This window comes from Sander lucioperca, chromosome 8 (assembly GCF_008315115.2).
Source record: "Sander lucioperca isolate FBNREF2018 chromosome 8, SLUC_FBN_1.2, whole genome shotgun sequence".
In the NCBI taxonomy this organism is placed as follows: Eukaryota; Metazoa; Chordata; class Actinopteri; order Perciformes; family Percidae; genus Sander; species Sander lucioperca.
In genome coordinates, this window is record NC_050180.1 from 16377291 (window position 1) to 16389908 (window position 12618).

The 12618-nt window shown below is 39.3% G+C and overlaps 1 protein-coding gene and 1 long non-coding RNA gene across 2 annotated transcripts in view; one reads left to right on the forward strand and one right to left on the reverse strand.

Annotated features, from left to right (window-relative positions):
- Positions 1 to 12618, forward strand: part of tspan7b (tetraspanin 7b) — a 17806-nt gene continuing 5188 nt past the window's right edge. The window contains exons 1-6 of the mRNA XM_031292346.2: positions 1 to 227; positions 6781 to 6969; positions 7352 to 7426; positions 7540 to 7635; positions 7903 to 8058; positions 8317 to 8400. Of these exons, the coding sequence (XP_031148206.1) occupies positions 162 to 227; positions 6781 to 6969; positions 7352 to 7426; positions 7540 to 7635; positions 7903 to 8058; positions 8317 to 8400 (666 nt within the window). The 5' untranslated portion in view covers positions 1 to 161. The remainder of the gene's footprint in view (positions 228 to 6780; positions 6970 to 7351; positions 7427 to 7539; positions 7636 to 7902; positions 8059 to 8316; positions 8401 to 12618) is intronic.
- LOC116044975 overlaps positions 9541 to 12618 on the reverse strand; it is an 18652-nt gene continuing 15574 nt past the window's right edge. The window contains exon 3 of the long non-coding RNA XR_004103830.2: positions 9541 to 9813. This is a non-coding gene — a long non-coding RNA (uncharacterized LOC116044975). The remainder of the gene's footprint in view (positions 9814 to 12618) is intronic.

Sequence of the window (12618 nt, forward strand, 5' to 3'; positions counted from 1 at the left end):
ATACGACATAAATTTATGATAATGTAACGCTCTGGCTGAGTGGTGCGTGTCTCCAGTGACGCGCTGTGTGGCTGCATCAGCGCACGGTTGCAACGCGACAGTTCGCAGAGACGTTTTTTCTCCCGTTATTATCGCACAGTGGCTCTAACGTACGTTCCAGAATGGAGACTAAACCGGTCATCACCTGCCTTAAAACCCTCCTCATCGTATACTCCTTCGTGTTTTGGGTACGTATCCTTTCGGTTTCTGTTTTTTTATATTGCACCATAATGTGTTTTTTTATTGTTGTGCGTGATGAAGGGGTGGACAGTGGCAGCATCATCGACGGAATCATGCTGTTGTGTGACTATAACGCTAAATAAAAATCGCATTCTTAATTTAACGCTTAAAATGTGGATTCTATCGTCTTATATTCTATTAATTGTGTAAAGCTTAAAGTTACACATATGTATGGCTGCCGTGCGGTCAGTGGTGTGACTACATAGCACACATAGCATCATGGTTGTTGTCCGTCAACAGAAGAGGAAAAGGATGGGAACATCACCGCAACGATTTAACTCTTTCTGACGTTAAAGGCCTAGTCTGTTTGATACGGCCCGTTTTAAGCCAATTTTCTCACCACATAATGTAACGTTACATTTTGGGATCGTTGCTATAAATTCTTAAAGGGACCTTGCACCCTTATATATACTCCCGTACATATACAATGCCAATACCCCAGCACACCTATTGATTCGAACACTATAGAAAATGCTTAAAAGTGCCTTAAACTGAGTGTCCAGAAAAACAGAAACACTTGAACGGTGATGAAAGAAGTAGCCTACTCAGGTGTTTTACTTAAGTAAAAATAGCAATACCACAGTGTAAAAATACTCCATTACAAATGAAAGTCCTGCATTCAAAATCTTACTTAAGTAAAAGTAGTATTATTAGTTAGTGTTATCAGCAAAAGCAAAAGTACCTTTTTTGCAGCATAATGATCTCTGTGAGTACATATTATATTTGATGATTATTTAGATGTAAGCAGCATTTTTATGTTGTAGCTGCTCGAGAGTAGCAATACCACAGTGTAAAAATAAAATACAATACTCTGTTAAAAGTAAAAGTCCTGCATTCAAAATCTTACTTAGGTAAAAGTAGGCTATATTAGCATCAACATATGTATACTTAAGTAAAAGTACTCATTATGCCCATTTCCGAAGAATATTTATATCACTAGATTATAATTATTGCTACATTAATGAGTAAGCGTCACTTTTTCAGATAAATGTAGAGGACTAAATAGTAACCTACAATATAGGCTTCCAAAATGTAATGGAGTAGAAATTTAAGTAACATAGAAATACTCAAGTACTTCAAAGAGACTACTACTATTGTAGTTGTATGTTTGCTGACACAAAATGTTGAGGTTGTACTTTGTGGTTGTGTTGTATTCAATATGTGTTATTGATTGATCTTTCAAAGGTTTTCTCGGTTTTAGATTAAAAATAATCTTAAAAAATGCCTTTCACGATCTTAAAGCCTAAAATGATGTCTACAAATTTTCTCTGACCAACTGTCCACAACCCAATGATATTTAATTTACTATAATGTAAGACAAGGCAAAGAAGCAAATCCTCACATTAGAGAAGCTGGATCAATACAATTGTGAGCATTTATGCTTGATAAATGTCTTAAATGATTATCAAAATAGTTGCCAGTGTTTCTAATATTCTGTCTACAAAGGAAAAGCTCCCAGTAATTTTTAGGGTTTTTTTAGTGTACAACATCCATGTGAACAAAAAGCGGGCAACATGTTTTGTGGATCTTGCAATTATCAGTGTGTGTGTGTGTGTGTGTGGACTACTTGATTTGAAATTCATAAAAATGCTGTGTTCACAATGCTGAGCATGCAGTAGCTTATATAAATAATAATATTTGAAGAATAGATTCTGCTCATATTTTCACTGTAATAAAGGCTCCTTTTAGTAAGTGTCCTCAATATTTGAGCCAGCAGATCACTTCAGAAAGCCTCTCTCAAACCAAATAAATCTGCTTCCAATTTTGGGTTAAATTACTTTTGAGATTAACTTGAGACGTGAAATAGTATTTTCATATTCACTGTTTGATTTTGGCTGCTTTGGATATGTCTTTGTTTACCTTTTGATTAGCCTACCAGCTGAGTCTTCACATATGATCTAGCATTTGGTCAAGCAACAATATGAATACGTAAGACAACATATAACCACAATACTGTGTGACTGACAAGCATGTTGATTAATTTAGTGCGGTTTTGACCATGCAGTAATTCTGGGATATAGGCCGATTTCTGATAGCAATCAGGCATAGCCAGAGTGGGATGATCTTATAAGAGAACATGTGAAAGAGATTTATCTGTCCATAATGTGTTTAGAATCTGAAGAGTACCTTCTCTGCTTTCCTAAACTAACCCCTAACATTGCAGAAGAAAGTCTGGGTGGAAACACAGAAGCTGAAATCAGCCTTTCAGTTCTGTGTTTACAAAGGTTTAAAAAGCAGAGCTGTGCTGTGTATCTCCCTGCATTGCAGACATGTGCCAGTGTCACTGATATGCACTTTTATATTTAGTCAGGATTGGAGTGTCTCTTTGCGCTCCCTTACATCTACAGCATCAGGTTTCAGATGTCTAAAGTGCAGAAGGGTCTCACAGCTCTGTGGCTCCATTCAACCCTGAGAGGTGAAGCAATGGAGCGGTTCGCTGGCAGTGGGAGAGCTGCCTTTAATGTCGGGCCATGGTTTCACTGTCATCAGCTTGTCGTGGCGAATAATGTCTTAAGTGTGAATAGCTACGTCGCCATACTTTGTACACTAGACGGTCATATGCAGAGCAGGTGGTAGAGTCTGTGTGGTGTCCTCGCCAGCATATTTTGTCATCGCACCTTCTGTTGCTTTATTAGGCCTGGGGAGGAAGAAGAGGAGGAGGAGGAGGAGGAGGGAAGAGGGGTGACCTGTTTTAAACTCTCAGCGCGGCCGGCCTAGCATTGAATTTCAAACAAAACATGCATGAGGGTGGGGGGTTCTCTGCTCCAGGGAGGAGAAAGGAGGCCTGAAGCTGTTTGGGATTCAGCAGCACACATGAAGTCTAGATGACTTGCCCCTACTCCTTGGACTTCATTTCCTCGTTGGCTTCAAAATGAACACTTTACTACTTTAATTTTCTGACGTTTTATAGACAAAACGCTCAACTGATTACTTTACATTACATTCATTTGGCAGACACTTTGGTCCAAAGTATGGTTGGGCGATATGACAATACCGATATAGATTAGTCTATCGTCAGAGATTTTGACGTACCATTTAAATACCTCAATATCCATCCCTTTAATATCTCTGCGTCTTAGGCCAACCTCTCGTCACAGGTTGCAATAAAATGTCTACATAATGGTGTCTATGCATGGTGGCCTGTTCAATCAAATTTTCAAATTGTGTTATATTAATACTTTTTAGTGGCATGAAGATGTAAAACTAACCAGTAATTCACAAGCAAAAAGCAAAGATTAGTAAAAAGTCAGAAAAATTAACATTTTGTGTAGCAGAAATTGAGTTGTTGTTGTTGCTTCTCTGTTTTTCATTTTTTTGACCCCTCAGATTTATTTTACGATTGCTTGGGGGCTCCAAGCCTCAGCTTGAGAACCACTGTATTAGCAAATTGTACCTTTAAAAAGTACCTTTATTTGTCAGGTATTTAATTTACTGCATTAGCCATAAACAGACATTCCTGTCTTTATTTGTTATCCATTAACAATTTGTCAATAAAATCTTACCTTGTCACAATATATACATATTGGGATACAAAAAATACAATTAATGTGCTGTGATAGATAATTTCATCCATGCCTCTCATCCCTAGTCTAAAGAAACTTACAATAACAACTAAAGGTGCAGCCCTTTCAAACAAAGTTGTTCAGTTTCACTATTAAATGTGTTTATTCATTGGAGGAATATTTTTAAATTAATATTTTGTATAATTGAATTTGCTAAGGATAAGTAGGTCTATATTGCCCTTGTAAAATATGTAATAAAGGCCAAGAACAACCTAAGATAGTCCCTGACTAATCTGACTAGTTAAAGCAGCACTAATCAATGTTTTCAATAGTAGTGGAGCATTTAGTAGCTAAAGAGCCAGATATTTCCCTCAGGAGTTGGTTGAGACCAAAACAGAGCTAGAAGAAAGTGAAAATTGGACTTATATCAGGTGACCAGAAACACGACTCCAAGTCAATGCTAATATTGCTGTTTTACTGCTGCCACCAAGTGGCCACAAAGTTAAGCAAATTGCATCTGTGCTTGTCGGTTTAGATGAACCTGTGGAGCCAGGAGAGTACCTTAGTCTTTGACCATGTTTACCACGTTGTTACCATATTTCATTTAATATTTTTTAAGATAATTTCTTTTAGTAAGTATGCTTGGACTCTAGCATTTGTAATCAGTAGACAGAGCCTCACTAGTCTTGCTTTGCCAGACCTTCCTTCACAGCGGATGATGGTCTGGCTAGTCCACACAGCATCCTGGGATGGAAGAAAAACGTGCTCTGGTTTATTGGCATTTCTTTAAACCAATCACAATCGTCATGGGCGGCGCTAAGCACCAGGCAGAGCCACGGTGCTTCTGCAAAATAGCCTCAGGAAAGAACTTGTTTTGGTGGAACGTGTGTACGTTCAAAGGTGGTTTTAGTCGTGCAACAGAAAACTCAGATTGGACAGATAGTCATAAATCAAACAGAGTGTAGAATTCCAACACAAAGAAAGCGTAAGGTAACGGACATCCGGCAGAGAAGAGAAAGAAATTTGGCAGAATTTCCAGCGGCAACAGAACAATCCTGGAAGTGGAACGTCATGGATATAGACTAGAGCCTCACTAATAGCTACAGCACTAGTGCGTAGAGTTTTTACACTGCTGAACAAACAAAAGACACATAGAAAATGTAATCCGTGTACACAGCAGCTACAGTAGTAGAGGGAACAACAGGATGAGGATTCAGATAAAGAGATTACAAAAACAAACAGACAACTCTTGAGACAATTTTAAATAGAAAATCTACTCTACTCGGGTCCCTGGGTAGCTCACATGGTAGAGTGTGCATCCATATACAGAGGCTCGGTCCTCAACGCAGCGGCCGCGGGTTCAGTTCCGACCTGCGGCCCTTTGCTGCATGTCATTCCCCCTCTCTCTCCTCTTTCGTGTCTAAGCTGTCATGTTAAAAAATAAAGGCCAAAAATAATCCCAAAAAAAACTACTCTACTTTTAGTTCTCACTATGTGGTTTAGCTCTATCAAATGTCGTGCCACTATGGATTTATCTACCTCGCATCTAACTGCCCACAGCTCGTCAATAATACCCGTGTTTACAGGTTTTGCTTACGTAATAGAAACCACAGCTACATGTTTATGTTATAAATACATAATTTCAAGACATAAAAAAGATTAATCAATACTAAAAATAATCGTTAGTTGCGGCCTTAAACCCATGTAATGTAATTTCAAAACATAGTTACTTTTAGCTTATGGTTTCCTCAGGAGCTGCCAGTGTTTATGTGTGTTTTTTCTCAAGGTAACCCTTTTTATCATTTCACCCTCAGCTGAAACTCATCGTCCTTGTGTGTCTTAGTGTTGATATGGAAATTCATGTGTGGATGTTTGCATAATCAATTTACACAGCTAGTAGTAGTAATTCTCAAACCTCTCTCACTGTGGTAAAGTCTAAAAGGCTACTTATGCCTGTGGTTAAACACGACCAAATCCAGAACAATACAGCAAAGGACAGACTGGTGATTTGTCATGGTCAGAAACCTTTGCCCAGTCATTATGTGCACTCTCTGCCAATGGGGCAAAGTGCAAATGTTGTTAACACAGTCATTAATCTGCAGAGACCTGTTTACAGTAAGCTATAGTCAGAGCTTAAACGAGGCATGGCAGCCTAAGTTTATACAAATACAGTATATAATGTGTTGTTTTTTTTGTATTGTTGTTAATCATACATTATTGTCATTTTTTCCTAACGTGACATTAAGCCTCAGGACATTGTAGACTAATTGTTAAGAGGGAACATTTATTCAAAGAGCAAAACTGATGGAGTCATTGCTGTTTCAGTCATACTGGCTCATTTTCTGCTAAGAGCTGAGAGCATTCTTGTCATCAGTTTTCGAGGTTCCAGGGTGCACAGAGACATTTTGTACAGACGGCTCCCTCTCTAGTCAGAAGGGCTGCCAGCAGGACGGCGAACAGCCTCCTCTTGGAAAGGAGGGAGGTTAGGATGATGAGTTGGCCCTCGCTAGAGTCAGATCATCAGCAGCCGTTCCACACCCCGCTCTCTTTCCAATGTCAGTAAGACATACCCAGCTGAGACACATGCCGCTTCAGCTGCCTCGTACAACACCCTCTTTTATCCGCAGCCTTCATTTGAAATGCTAAGATAGGCGCAACAGGAGGAAGCGTTTCGCCTCTGATCAAAGAGCTTCTTTGATATGCCCCCTTTTTTTTCTCTCTCTCTTCTGTCTGTGTGTTTGTGCAGGCATATTCATAAAGGGGATAGCAGGTGATTGCTATCCCAAACGGCAGATACATTTGTGTCTCCTGTCTGCCGTCTCCTCCTCCTTACTGTAATTGCTCTGCTTTTTTGTTCCACCTTGATCCACTTTCTTCTCCTCCCCCTCGCCACAGCTGCTAAAACACAGCTATTGTAATCTCGCAGAAGTGCAGAGATAAAGGCCTGTTCCCTGCTTTCATTCTTGTTACATCCATCTCTCCAACTCCCGCCCTCTAGATAACAGGAGCCATCCTGCTGGCAGTGGGAATATGGGGGAAGGTGATGCTGGGCCCGTACATCTCTCTGATAGCCGACAACTCCACCAACTCTCCGTACGTCCTCATCGGAACCGGGACCGTCATCATCGTTTTTGGCCTGTTTGGATGCTTTGCCACCTGCAGAGGAAGCCCATGGATGCTGAAGCTGGTGAGAGGCTGTAGGGGGAAGGGTGAGGTGCATTGTTGCTTGGCGAGATGCTGCTTAATTAGCCTCAAGCCACATTATAAAGGGAATAATGGTTGACCTCTATCCTGTGGAGAGGGATCAGAAATCCAATAGATGCTACAGGGCACTTGTTCTTGTTACAGTTAATTGTGTGTGTGTGTGTGTGTGTGTGTGTGTGTGTGTGTGTGTGTGTGTGTGTGTGTGTGGGTGTGTGTGTGTGTGTGTGTGTGTGTGTGTGTGTGTGTGTGTGTGTGTGTGTGTGTGTGCGTGTGTGTGTGAGAGAGCACAGGCAAATGATGCACTAAGGCAGAGGGTTTTCATGCAAACTATGCAAATCTCCCTCTTCCTTCTCCTCTCTCTGTAGTATGCCATGTTTCTGTCGCTCGTCTTCCTCGCTGAGTTAGTGGCTGGGATCTCTGGATTTGTGTTTCGCCATGAGGTCAGCATGCATGCAACACACCACGTGACAACAAGTCTCACACTAAAGCTGTGTAAAGCACTCTTATGCTGTTAATGTGTGGGATTCTGTGCGTATGTGTTTGCATTCTGCAGATAAAGGGAACCTTTCACAGGACATACACTGACGCCGTTCTGAATTACAACGCTGAGGATGAGGCGAGCCGTGCTGTTGATTACTTGCAGCATACGGTAAGTCCCCCGTGACACAAAATCATCAAGGTGAAACAGTTAATACATGCATCAGCAGCACACCAAAAAACAACCCTGAACACTAAAGGTTCGATTTTTCTAAAGGATAGCAAATATTTTTCTTATTGTCAACAAATCTCATGAAGACCAAAAACTAAAATGTATTTATTCTTTAAAAAAACATATAAAAATACTACCAGCCTTCTCTTTTAATCCTCATTTCCTCATTTAAATTTCTATGCTCTCTCTTTTTCTGTGCATTTCAAGCTGCGTTGCTGTGGAGTGTATAACTACACTAGTTGGTTTGGCAGTGTGTATTACCCATCCAACGGCATTCCTGCCAGCTGCTGCTTTAACTCCTCTGACTGCAAACCAGAAGACCTCCGCAATGCAACTCTAGCCTTGAACAAGGTCTACCACCAGGTCAGTATGCCATTGTATTTTCTGCTATGTACTTTATGTAGTTTATGAATCTCACCATTCAGAACATAACTGTATTTACATCTGACAGAAGGAACTCATTCACCTTTTAAAAACCTTTTAAACCATCTCCCTTCTCCATACACTAACAACTGCCTCAGATAGTCTCCCAGATATTCATCTTGCCCCTAATTTGCACATATACCATATAACACGTCCCTGTACCTTCCTCTGCAAACTAACATGCCCCCTGTGTTTCAGGGCTGCTACGAGCGGGTCACTTCATTCATGGAGACCAACATGGCCATTATTGCAGGAGTGACGTTTGGGATTGCCTTCTCACAGGTAAGAAAAGTTTATGTTGATGTTTTTTAGCATTAAATTATTAACAATATAGAGACATGATTACTGAAAACAAGCCAGACAATTGCTAATAAGATGAACAGACACATCTTCTAATCCCTTTAACATTGTGTGCTGTCAGCTTTGGCGCTACAGGAAATCTGATGGATTGCTTTATAGAAAAAAAAGAAGAGATATTATTTAAATTGCCTTTTTTGTGAAAGAAATTTTGACCTGAAGGAAAAGCACAAGTTTAAAAAATAAAATTAATGATGGCTGAATTCCATTTAGCTGCTTTAGTTTCAGGGTCCTAGTGCTGGCTCACTGTCACACTGTCATGGCTTACTTGCACTTTTGAACAAAACAAAGCCATCGTTAATGTTATTAGTAACACCTGCGTTTTTATAACTATGACCGATCAAAACCTCTGCTGCTAAAAAAGGCCAATTGCATGAAACAAGTACCTGTCTAAATTGCCAGAAATAGACAACAATAGTTCCTTTTTTGAAATTCAACTCTAGTCAAAATGCACAGGCTCATATGCTTTTTTTTGTTCTTCTCAACAAATACATGTACAACAATAATAATGTTTTTTTATACAGTACTTTTTACAGAACATGTCACAAAGTGCTTCATACGGGTAAAAGTGTTGAAAATAAGACAAAAAACAACAAACAGAACAAGAAGTTAAAAAATGAGTAAAATAAAAATAATATTTATTAATTGTATAAAATGATTGTTCTTCTCAACAAATCAAACAAGTTCTTTTAATATAGCACCTTTTACAGAACATGTCACAAAGTGCTTCATATGGGTGAAAGTGTTGAAAATAAGACCAAAAAGAACAAGAATTTAAAAAATGAATAAAATAAAAATAATTATATATATATATATATATATATATATATATATTATATTATATTTTATAGCTGCTTTTTAAAAGTGTCAACAGAGACCCGGAACGTATAACAATAGGAAGGGCGTTCCACAGTGTCAGAGCCATCACTCCAAAGGCACAGTCACCTTTTGGTTTTAGTCGAGCGTGACGGACAACCAGTAAGCCCTGGTCAGAAGACCTAAGTGACCTACTGGTATTATAAGGATGAAGAGGGTCAGAGATGCACACAGGTGCCTGACCTTGCAAGGCTCTATATGTCAGAACAAGAAACATTAAATGAATCCTGAACTTGATACTTGAAGCCAATGTAAAGAGGATAAGATGGGAATGATGTGAGTCACTGCAGATAAGACGGAGGTCCTTATCATTTTCCCTATTTGTATCATTCACTGCATCTTATCCCTTTCTAAGTTTTTCATCTTGCCTTCAAGTGTGGCCGTATCAAACAGCTATAAACACTTCTGCCTTTAGACGACACCTCATAGGAACTACGTGGTTTGAAGCATGCAAAATTCAGTCTGCAATTCCCTTTTCACCTGTCTCAGCAAGTTGTCCCTGGACCGTCTACAACTGGTTAAGAATGCTGCTGCAAGGCTGTTGACCAGGACCAGCAGGACTTCTTAACCAGTTGTAGACAGTCCAGGGACAACTTGCTTAGACAGGTGAAAAGGGAATTGCAGACTGCCCAGGATTATACAAAAGCGTGAATGATCATCTCTAGCTCAAATTGTGAGACAACAGACCTGAGTTTGGCACTGTTTCTTAAAATGTTTCTTCTTTCTTGGAAGAAACATTTGCAGGTCAATGATTTCATATGTTGATCAAAATCCATAGCATGATCAAATGTAACACTGAGATTTCTGAGATTAGACTACAGTTGAAGAAAGGGACCCCAAACAATGAGCAAATGTGTTATCTGAAGCAACGATAAATTAAATTAGCTTGTCAAAGCTCAGCAAAATTGAACTCAATGCAGATTTACTTTGTCTAATTTAGTCTAGATTTCATTTAATATAATTCACCATTATTTCGCCACAAAATCCAGGTTCAAATGCTGGTGTCACCCTGCCATTTCAGGCTCTAAATCAAGCCTAACACTCAATAAACTGAATTTTGCATGCTTCAAACCACGTAGTTCCTATGAGGTGTCGTCTAAAGGCAGAAGTGTTTATAGCTGTTTGATACGGCCACACTTGAAGGCAAGATGAAAAACTTAGAAAGGGATAAGATGCAGTGAATGATACAAATAGGGAAAATGATAAGGACCTCTGTCTTATCTGCAGTGAACTGTAAAAAGTTGTTCTTTTGGTCCTTAATTTGAAGTCAGACAATTGTACCAAACAGTCAGTTTGTCAGTCTCAGGCTTAAAAGAGACATAGAACTGGATATCATCAGCGTAACAGGTCCGTGTACTTGGTGGCCAACGGATTTTCGTTTTGAAAGGAAAAAAACAAAAACGAAAAACGGCCAGTTTCCCAATTACCATTAGTAAATAGGAAAACAAAAAACGGAAAACAACCCATTATTCGTTTTTTGTTTTGATATTAAAAAACGGAAAACGAAAAACAATCTCGTTATCCGATTTTCTTTGATGTATTTGTAGATGGAACTCGGAAATTAAAATGTGTGTATAAATCTTATTCCTTTGTCAGTACCCGATCCGTACCGCCTGTAAAATCCGTTCTGTGCACTGCCTGATCAGTTCTACGCTTGCGCGAACACCGGCAAACTTCACAGCTCTATGCATGCATTGGCGTTAAGGATGTTTGGACATTCCCGGTTACCGGAAGAAAACATTAGACAGTGATAGTAGACCGTTATGATGGCAAAGATGAAGTTTACAAGGTGTTTGCTGGAGTTGCCTAAAGTATCTGCTAATGATATACGGAGCGTCGTCTGGCCATCCAGTACAACACCATGTAGCAAATTAAATAAAGGCTTCAAATTTTACATTTCGTCATTTCTTTGCAACTTTGAAGGTAATTTGCTAACGCTAGCTAGCCTGAGCTAGAAGCCTTGCTTTGGTGTTTTAAGTCATGACTCCGTCCTGCTTCAGGTTAACCATGTTTTAAATAAAGTTTAAGCATGTGTATACCTCTCACTTCATGTGTTTGTACTTTTATGAAAGTATCAGGTAAAAACAGGGCTACAAATGAGATCTCTGTGAGAGACCAGCTAACTCCTAGCAAACTATTATGTAGCTCAATGCTGGACATTTCACCCCTAATTCCGGTCACTTTACTGTATTTGTATTTGTTTAGTATTTGGTTTAGAAGCCTTTATTGGTGATTTTTACGGTACAAAGTCCTGCTACATACGTACATAGCTAGCTATATATGCTCCGCTATGTCGCGTTAGCATGCAGCTACAATAGTTAGCTATGAGTATGCTAACGTTAGATTGTAGTGGAACGAAGCAGCACTTTCTAACGTCAAAAATCGCAGACCAAACACTACACAATCGGACATGTTTCAGCAGGAATGTGTCCCGGAATTGGGGAGAATTTAACAACATTGCCAGCTAAGATGACCGTTAGCATGTAGCTACTATAGTGTTTACTGCCGTTAGCATAGTGGTATACAGCAGTGGTGGCTAGGAGAGCTGTCATCCCATCTTCAAAAGGACACTTATGTACGTTTACACTTCATCGCATTAATAATAGACAGTCTATGGTTATTAGTCAAGACGAAGTATTAGGTAAAAACATTAACGTAAACAACACAACAACGATGTCGCTACACGGTTTTGGATCAGTGACAAGTTTCGAATGTTTGTAGCTATGACTATTGTATAATAAAGATTTAATAAAGAAGTTGTAATGTTTGGTCGTAAAGTGTTGACACATGTTACTTATATACAGTCTATCGTGCAGGCAGAACGGATCGTGTACCAACAGTTACAAATCGCACAGGGACATTGTTAGTTTTCTACTACGTAATTATGCGCATGCACAGAACGGATCTTACAGGCGGTACTGGCCAATAAATGCTATTGAAGGGCGGGTCTTGGCGTGGCGGGAGTAACTTCCGGGTCACGAAAAAAATACCAATGCAAAATTAAGGAATACGACTTATACACATGTATTTTAATTTCCGAGTTCCATCTACAAATACATCAAAGACAATCGGATAACGAGATTGTTTTTCGTTTTCCGTTTTTTAATATCAAAACAAAAAACGAATAATGGGTTGTTTTCCGTTTTTTTGTTTTCCTATTTACTAATGGTAATTGGGAAACTGGCCGTTTTTCGTTTTTGTTTTTTTCCTTTCAAAACGAAAATCCGTTGGCCACCAAGTACACGGACCTACACGGACCGTAACAGT